This window comes from Podarcis tiliguerta, assembly GCF_965153285.1.
Source record: "Podarcis tiliguerta genome assembly, chromosome: 6".
Taxonomy (NCBI): Eukaryota; Metazoa; Chordata; class Lepidosauria; order Squamata; family Lacertidae; genus Podarcis; species Podarcis tiliguerta.
Window position 1 is genome coordinate 3,782,358 of NC_139539.1, and position 9,322 is coordinate 3,791,679.

Sequence of the window (9,322 nt, forward strand, 5' to 3'; positions counted from 1 at the left end):
GTCCCTTCCAACTCCAAGATGGGCGGGGTATAAATAATAGATGATGATGATGATGATGATGATGATGATTGGATGATTCTGCTTGCAAGATGGATGCTCTGCCCCTGAGCAATGGCTCTTCTGAAAGTGCAAGCAGTTTTTAAAAATGCCAAATTAGCATTTACACTTCGGGGGAGGGGGAAGGAGTTCGTGCAGGAAAGTGATTCCCACGTGTCACAATTGTGGGTTGAATAGACTGACCTGTGGCCGCAGGAAGGATGAGCTAGATGGCCTTTGGTGTCCCCTCGCCTTGTGCCTGTCACAGAATCCTAGCGCTAACTTGGGGTCTTGCACTGGGTGTGGGAAGGGAGGTTGTCGGCCCCCTGTCCTGGATTCTGAATCTCCTGTGCCCAGCTGACCAAACGCTATCCTGAAAACCCCCAGGTGTTCAGGGACTGCCAACTTTCCCGCTGACCTCTGCAGCTCTGCCTTTTTAACAGCCGCCGCATCTGCAGGCATCGTTGAAAAGTTGGCATTTGCCTGCGCGGTCTTGGGTCGAGGTTTAAAACATCTTTTTTTCTCTCTCGATCCATTCCTCCAAACACCCACACACAAACACAGAGCATATTAGCACACACTTTCCTGATGCTGAGGAATCTGAAATATTTTTTTGCAAAAACTCCTTTCTCTTTTCCCTGCAGAAAAAAACAGCAAATGAACCAGGTTTGCCTGTGAACTTGACGGGAACAGAAAGCCAGACAGTGGCACAGGAAAGGTCTGGCGATTAAACCCCCTGCCTTGGGTCAATCCTGGGGGGGGGGGCAAGGAAACAGAGAGAGCGTTGGTGGGGGGTCCGGTCTCAGGTAACAGATATGCTCTGGGTGGGCTGCGGAGGGGGCGGTGGTCTGTGCTTAGGCTGGTGGCGAGAAAGTTTTTGACATTCTCTCCAGCAACTCCTTCCCCGTTGCGCCCCTATTGGGGGATGCAAATGCTCCATTCCTGCCCCGCAACCAATGACGTCCCCGGGTGGGCGGGGCTTCCCATTGACAGAATGAGCACCTGGGTGTTTACTCCAAGCGAGCAATGTGTGTGCAGCAGCCCCTAGACTGTGCAGGAGGGGAGGGGCCCGTCTGGGAGGGGGGAAGAGGAGGAGGAGGAGGAGGGGGCTGTCGGCGGGGATGGGCTATAAGAGAAGGCAGCCGAGAGGAGCCAGCGAGAGGGGTGGGCGTGAGCTGCCTGGCTGGGGAAAGAGAGAGAGAGAGGCGTGGAGGGCAGCCGAGGGGCAAAAGACCGAGACCCTCTGCCGTTCCCTTCCTTCCTCCGTTCTCAGGTCTTGCCAGGGAAGCTCAGCGGCCGTGCAGCGAAGTCGCGACTCTCCTTCGCCTTCCCGAGCGATTCAGCACCCGAAGAGCTCGCCTGCCTGGAGCAGACGTTCAACCACCCCTTCCTGCCCTCCGGCCGGCTTTTCTTGCCAAAGATCACCCCTCTCTCTTTCTTTCTTTCTCTCCACCGCCGGCCCGGCTCCCTCTGCCGCTCGTCTGGCGCCTGTGGAAGGTGCCACAGCCGAGGTGCCACAACCACTTCTGTCAATTTGCCAGCCAGCTGCTTCAGCGACTGAGTTAAAAGGGGGGGCGTGGACGCCCAGGCAGAGCTCGCCGGCAGCCAGGGTGGGCGTGGGGGAAGAGAGAGAGGAGCTCTCGCACCCGGACGAGCGAGCGGCAGATCCGCCCACCCCTCGCCGGATGATGAGAAAATAACCCGGGGCTCAGCGGCGCCTGGAACGTGGAAGACCGGGGGGGGCAGGATGGTCCAGCAGAGGAGCGGCGTGCGGAGCCGGGGGTCGGAGGGCAAGCGGGAGGTGTGCCCCAAAGATGCCCTGCTGCTGAAGGATGCCAAAGGGGAGCCGGGCTGGTGCAAGACTCCCAGCGGGCACATCAAACGCCCCATGAACGCCTTCATGGTGTGGTCCCAGAACGAGCGGCGGAAAATCATGGACCAGTGGCCGGACATGCACAATGCTGAGATCTCCAAGCGCCTCGGCCGGCGTTGGCAGCTCCTTCAGGACTCGGAAAAAATCCCCTTTGTCAAGGAGGCAGAACGGCTGCGACTGAAGCACATGGCTGACTACCCAGACTACAAGTACCGGCCCAGGAAGAAGGGCAAGGTGGGCACCGCTAAGTCCCGCCCCAGGGTCTCGGTCAAGATCAAGCCCTCCGTCCTCGGGAGGGTGGCGTCCGGCAGAAGGCAGCCCCCCAAGCAGGGTGGCAGCGGCAGCCAGGAGGGACGCTCGACGCCCGAGCTGGACGACGACCCGCTGGAAGCGCGGTTGATGGAGACGCCTTTTGACGACGGCCCGAAAACTCCCGGCAAAGAGTTCTGGCACGTGCTGCCGGCGAGCGGCGAGAAAGGAGCGTGGGTGGGCAGTTCCGGCGACCCAAAGGACCACGAGGTTGGTTCTGCTGCTGCTGCTGCTGCCACCAAGTCCTTTTCGGACCAGGCAAGGTCCTCGGAGACCCCTTCCCCGGCGTCCACCCGGTCCCCGCTGTCTTCCTTCGCCTCGTCGGACGAAGAGTTTGAAGAAGAGCTCTTGAGCTTCCTGCCCGCCCGAGCCCAGCCCAACACGCCCTGCGGGACGCCGGACTGGTCCGTCTTCGACAAAGACCTGGACCTCTTCCCGCTGGGCGCCACGTCTCACTTTGAGTTCCCGGATTATTGCACCCCGGAGGTGACTGAGATGATCGCTGGGGACTGGCTCATGTCCAGCATCTCAGACTTAGTCTTCACGTACTGAATCCCTTAGCCAGGTAAACTCTCACTTCTCCGCAATCAGGTTGTCTCAGAAAAAAAAGAAACCCAGCTGTTTACATGCAGGAATCAGGTATCTCCATTTTCTTGCCTTGGCTGCATTCAAAGGCGAGCTCTCCATCAGCCCATCCCCCGCTCCGCACACACCCACTTTGCCGGCACCCTCTGGCTCGGCAGGGCTGGCGTGCCGGGGCTGGGCTCCTCATCTCCTCTCGCCCCCCACAAGCCACGGAGGGATCCGGGCTCAATGCAGTGTGTATTTACCCATGAAATTTGACTGTCTAATCAGGTTTTTTCCCCCCATTGCAACCCTCTCCAGCCGTCTCCCCCCCCCCACACACCCTCCGCCTCTTCCTCCTCGCAGCTGCTTCCCAGCTCCTCCGCCATCCAAGGCGGAGGTTGCCCCCCCCCCTCAGTTTCCACACCGATCCATTCCTCTCCTCTTCTCCTGCTTGTCCACTCTCCTTCCTTTCGGCTCCTTATTCCTCTTGCAAGCTTCCAATTCTCCACTTTGATTTTCGTGCCATTTCAGCGCTTGTCTTGCGGTGGGCAGCCGGGGATGTGTTTGTGTGTTGGGGGGGGTGTATTCTGTCCTTCGGTTAACTGACACCCGCCCCCCCTAACTGCCCCCCCTTCCCCCCTTCTGTTTCATTTTAAATGGCTCCCAGGAAAGAGATCCTCCCCGTAGGATCGCGTCGCGTTCAGAGAGATGTTCAGGAACATTTGCCGCCCGCCTTGCACCCAGTGTGGGCAGGGCTTCCGGGTTCTCGTTTCACAATAACTTTTTTGTTTTGTTTTCTTTTCCGCACAAAAACACGCTCCCGAGCCGGGTTGGGGAAAAGCACAGCCGGGCGGCGCCCACGTGGTGTTCACGTGGATCCGATGCTCGCACATGCCCTCTTCTCGTGGGCAGCCGGTTCCTGTCACCGACACCCCGAAAATGCCACCCTCCCCAATTCCCCCTAGAGGTGCATGCCACGGGCATGAGCCATGGGTCCCTCCTTCCTCTCGTCTGCTGCATCCAAAGCAGACCGGGGTCTTGTTGGCATCCTTGCCTCCTTGCCACTCCCTCTCTGTTGCCACGTTCCAGCCTCTCTGGGTATTGGCCAAGGAGACTGCTAGCGCCAGGGAATCTCTCAGGGTGGGGGTCCCTGGGGCGGGAAGCTCAAGCCCACCTGAGAGTGACAGAGGGCAACACCCCCAACCTCCGGGGGGCCGTGACTTTCACCGAAGGTCAAATCCAGCCTCCCTGCTGGCTGTCGGCTACCCAGCGGCTTCCCTGGTGGAAAGGAGGGCAGTCGACGTCTCTGTGGCTGGCTAGCAGCAGGGAGAGGGTTTTCTGCCTGGGTTGGGTCCCTCCGTGTTGCCAGCTCCTTCCCACCTCCCTGTGCCCACGCCAGGGAAATCCCACTGGCTCTGGTGGGCGAGGGGCTCAAGGCATAGCCGGCTCGTTGCAAGGAGGGTACGGCTGGCAAGGGAGCCTTGAAAGCTGTCTGGGAGACACGGCGATGGGCTGTGGTCAGGCAGCGAGGTGGAAGGAGGTGCCCTTTGGCAACCGCTCCCGGTGGAAGTAGCAAGGCCGGTCCTGGCTCTTCCACCTGGGGAGGGAAGGCAGGTTTCTTGGCAGGGAAGCGTGCCTCCAACATTGGCATTTTTCAGTGCCTTTTTTGGACAGCCAGATTTGTCCTGTGGTCGCTGGGGAAAGATGGGCACAGAGCAGCACCCATAGCCCCGGCCGAAGCCCCTCCGTAGGGAGGAACGTCTAGGGAACTGCCTTGCGCTGAGTCAGACCCTTGGTCCATCTAGCTCAATACTGCCGACACTGACTGGCAACAGCTCTCCGGGGTGACAGGCAGGGGACGTCCCCTAGCCCTGCTGTGGATGGAACCTGAGACCTTCTGCATGCAAAGCAGGTGTTCTGCCAGTGAGCTGTGGCCTCTCTTTTTAAAGCAAGTCAAGACGCCAGTCCTCATGAGTCTGGATTCCTGATTCGGACACATGTTTCTCTCTCACAGCCCAGTTTCCAGGGATTAAAACCAAGACCTTCTGCATGCAAAGCAGGTGTTCTGCCCCTGATCTACATCCCCTCTGCAGTAAACTCCAGGGATTCTTGTTATCTGAGGATACAAATCCATTTCCTCTGGGTCTTGACCGGAGCTTTGCAGAACTGTGATTCCCAAGCCAGGGCAATTAACCCAGTTTAGCCTTACAGATCGCAAAACTCCAGCTTCACTTTCCCATCCCCATTCCCTGCGCTGCACGTTTAAGGTGACTTATGAAAGGGTTACTCCCTCCAGCAAGGAACTCTGGGAATTGTAGTTTTATTCTAGGGCAGCTGGCTGGAGCTGATGGGAGTTGTGGTCTGCTGTACATACAGCATGTGGAGGCTTTATGCCTGGGGGGAGATGCTGCTTAGGGGAAGGCAGGCCTAGATGAGGAAATTGGAGTTGAAACTTGACTTAACGCCTGGAAAGCATTGTAAACCACATTTTGGACCTCTTTGGGCACGCTTGTTAAATTTGGGCATGTTTCTGGCTAGGGGAGAGCACAGCATTTGCCAGCCAAGTGGACACCCTGACCGGCATTAAGTGTTACGTACACATTTAGGGAATCAGAACTGTAGAGTGGGAAGGGACCCAGAGGTCATCTAGTCCAACCCCGGCAATACAGGAATCGCAGCTCATTATTGCAAAGTGAGTGGGGCATGATTTAAATGTGTGCAACTGGCCGGAGCGTGGAAACGTCCACGGGGAGCAAAAGCTCCAGCAGTTGTTTTCCCAGGTGGTGCTCAGAGAGCTGGGAGTTGTAGTTCACAACACCTGGAGGGGCACCAGGTTGGGGAACGCTGCAGGAAGGTGCCATTCATGGAATCAGCCAATTGCCGTTGGTTTACAAATTGTACAGGACCTGCCGCCCGCCTGGCGAGTGGGCTTTATCCAAAAGGGCTGCTCCCTCTGCAAGGCCCGGGATCACAGAATTGTAGAGTTGGCTGGGGGTTCTGACGGTCATCCAGTCTAACCCCTGGCAAGGCAGGAATCTTCACTCAAGCAGGGCACTTGAGGAGGCGTCCGCCTGCAATTCAGGAGCCTGTGTTCAGCAATGGGGATAAATTGTGCCAATGAATGAGCAACTTTTGGGCAGCTGGGAATGTAAGGAAAGGCGGAAGCCATTGCCCTCCACAGCTGCCTCACTCTGTTACTCTCTGCAAGGCACTAGGGCACCCAGAAACGCCATGCGCAAATGCCAATGAACACGCATAGCAAGGGGTTGGGCTAGATGACCTTTGATGTCCCTTGCAGAATCCACCAGGGCATTTTTCTGCTCGGGTCTCATTTATCTGGGAACAAAGGAAGCTGCCCTATACTGAGTCAGACCTCGAGGCCATCTGTCTCAGTATAGCCTGCACTGACTGGCAGCTCAGATATATATTATGGGGGCAGGAGCACAGTGGCTGAACCCTGGCACTGAAAGCAGAGGCTAGGCCTTATCTGTGGCTGAAATTCAGCCACCGATTGTTGCCTTTGCAGGATCCCAGACCTCTTCTTGTCTCCCGGCACCCCTCAAAACAGCTGTGCCTAGTTTTCAGGGCTGGTTGTTTTTTTAATACAAAAAAAATCCCTTCCCTAGAGCAATCTCCATTCCCCGTTTATTTTAGACACAGCGAGTTTTGCTAATTATATTTGCTAATCTTAGAAAGCCCCCTCGCATTCCCAGAGCTCTAGGAACTCCCAAAGGACCATTGCTGCGCTTTGGACAATCCCTTTATCCTCATCTGGACACCAGCAGAGATCACAGAATCGTAGAATCTTGGAGTTCGAAGGGACCCCAGTGGTCATCTAGTCCAACCCGCTGCAGTGCAGGGATCTCAGCTAAAGCATCCCTGACAGATGGCAACCCAAACTCTGCTTAAAAGCCTCCAAGGATGGAGATTTTTTTGATGAATTTTTTTTTGATGCAGTTCAGGTAAACTGCAAAGTATCATTCGGATGCTAGATTGTCTGAATGTTACTTGCAGGTTTAAAGGTGGCTGCTTTGCTTTGTCCTGGCTCTCTGATTATCTTGCCTTCCATCCCAGGAGTTTTGCGATGGCACGTGGGGTTCTTCTTCCTCCTGTTCTATTGCCGCACAACAACCCTGTGAGGTAGGAGATAATAATAATAATAAAGCTTCCCTAAACAGGGCTGCCTTCAGATGTCTTCTAAAAGTCTAGTAGTTGTTCTTCTCTTTGACATCTGGTGGGAGAGAGTTCCACAGGACAGGTGCCACTACCTAGAAGGCCCTCTGCCTGGTTCCCTGTAGTTTGGCTTCTTGCAGTGAGGGAACTGCCAGAAGGCCCTCGGCGCTGGACCTCAGTGTCTGGGCTGAACGATGGGGATGGAGACACTCCTTCAGGTATACTGGACCGAGACCGTTTAGGGCTTTCAAGGTCAGCACCAACACTTTGTGTTGTGTTGTGCAGCCCTGTTTAGGGAAGCTTTTAATGTTTAATAGGTTATTGTATTTTAATGTTCTGTTGGAAGCCACCCAGAGTGGCTGGGGAAACCCAGCCAGATGGGCGGGGTATAAATAAATAAATTATTATTATTATTATTATTATTATTATTATTATTATTATTATTATTACATAAGACTTGTCTTGGCCAGGATTTGCATTTGAGTCCCTTTGATTGCTGCTCTGGATTTCGCTCACCTGGCGGGTGCATGTGAAAAGCCAGATTGCAGTCTCTGCAGCTGTCCGTTTCCCTGTTGCATTGCGATTCCTGCATTGAAAGGGGGTTGGACTAGATGACCGCCGGGGTCCCTTCCAACTCTAAAGTTCTGCTATTCTGGGGATGGAGCCCAAAGGCCTCCACTCCCGAGGTTGCAATGGGAGTGGTAGAGCCACGCCTGAGAGATGCATTCCAGGGTCTTTGCAGCCTCCGTGGGGATGCTGGGGTCCGTGGACCCTTCATGACGCAGCCCCGTGGGGGGCAGTTGTGGAGTTGCCAAGATCCTCTCCTGTGGGTCTGATTCCCCCATCGCTGCCCCCACATGCTCCTTCCTCCGTGCCTGGTCTGCATGCCAAAGTTCAATCTCTGGTGCCCTCCGTTTAAAAAAGGACTCGATGGCAGGTGATGGGTAAGACTCTGGAGAGGGTCCTAGCTGAGGGGTACAGCATTTGCCCTGCGTGCAGAAAGTCGCCAGGTTCAGTCCCCAAAAGCATCTTCAGGTAGGGAGAGGCTGGAATCCCTGGAGAGCAGCTGCCAGTCAGTGTGGACAATACTGGTCTAGATGGACCTATGGTCTGATACAAGGCAACTTCTAGTGTATGTTCCTACGAGAGCTGCGCCAGCCTAGATGTGCCCATAGCTTGACCCAGGATCAGGCCATTTCCTGTGTTTGTTTAGATGCCAGAATCTGTTCCGAGCGTGGAGAGCCAATCCCCGTATCGCGCTGGCGGTTGAAAAGTTGGCAGTCCTTCTGGTTTCCCCCGGTGTCGGTGGGAAATCCAGAGATGATGCGGATGCACAAATTGCATGCGCCGCAGTGCCCGTTACGGCCTTCTGCGTGCAGAGCAGGAACTCAGAGGGAAGCCACCTGCTTTGAGTGCAGAAGGTTGCAGGTTTAAACCTCCAGGTTGTGCTGGTAATTGCTCCTGTCCGAGCTCGACCGGGGAGATGGCTGTGAAGTACGTATTCCGTTTCAGCCCACGTTCTTCTGGGATGGAGTTGCACCCCTGGGATCTTGAACTCGAGACCCACCTGCTCTTTCCTTCCCAGAAACAGGGAGCCGTGCCAAATGTCATATGGAGAGGTTTTGGGGTTTGACGCACACTTGATTTCTACCCGGAAGCCCTGCCACCACTTCCTCACCCAGCGTGATGCAGAAAGCACTCTGCCCATGCCCCAAGCTACTCATGTCTTTCGTCACGTGTCTCGGGGCAAAGCCCTGGCTAGGAAACTTTGACGTACAGGGCCCTCTGGTTGGCGCTTCACCCGTGCCAAGGAGAGCCTCGGGTGTCGAGAACTCTGGTCTTCTCAAAGTAGGGGACAGTGGGGTGCAGAATCCGGCCCCACGCAGAAAACCCTCCACCATGCCAGCTCCTCCGAAATCTTTGCCAGTGTCTGCTCCCTGAAAACCCCCCATTTTTTTTTGTCTCGCGCCCGTCCTCAGTTCGGACGGGCGTTTCTCTCGCCTTGCCCGCAGGGGCCCCTACCCCATGCCCATGGGGACCAGCCTGGCCTCAAGTGCTACTCAAGAGTTTACAAATGTTTTCAGGCAAAAATAAAGAAAGATAGAAAACCTTCCTCAGGACCCAGAGTCCGGCAGGATCAAAACCTGCTGCGTCTCTGACTACAACCCCGGGGAGGCCGGGCAGGCGGTCCGTAAGCTGACTGCCCGCCTGCCCGCCGCCCTTCCTTCTGACTTCCAAGCACAAAGTCTCTCTCTCCAATGCTTCCTCTTGCCTGACTCTCTCTCGGAGCAGTTTATATGATTTTTCTCTCTCTTTCTCTCTTTCTTTCTCGGGTTGGGGTGGGTTGGGGTGTTGTGTCTGTAA

The 9,322-nt window shown here is 55.7% G+C and overlaps 1 protein-coding gene across 1 annotated transcript; it reads left to right on the forward strand.

Annotated features, from left to right (window-relative positions):
* The first annotated feature begins 627 nt into the window (after window positions 1-627).
* SOX12 (SRY-box transcription factor 12) lies at window positions 628-3,091 on the forward strand. Its single transcript, XM_083444690.1, has one exon. The coding sequence runs from the start codon at window positions 1,784-1,786 to the stop codon at window positions 2,768-2,770; it is 987 nt and encodes a 328-aa protein (XP_083300816.1). The 5' UTR covers window positions 628-1,783; the 3' UTR covers window positions 2,771-3,091.
* The last annotated feature ends 6,231 nt before the right edge of the window (window positions 3,092-9,322 follow it).

Coding starts and splice junctions, on each gene's coding strand:
- SOX12 (XM_083444690.1), top strand. CDS start 1,784: ATGGTCCAGCAGAGGAGCGGCGTGCGGAGCCGGGGGTCGGAGGGCAAG.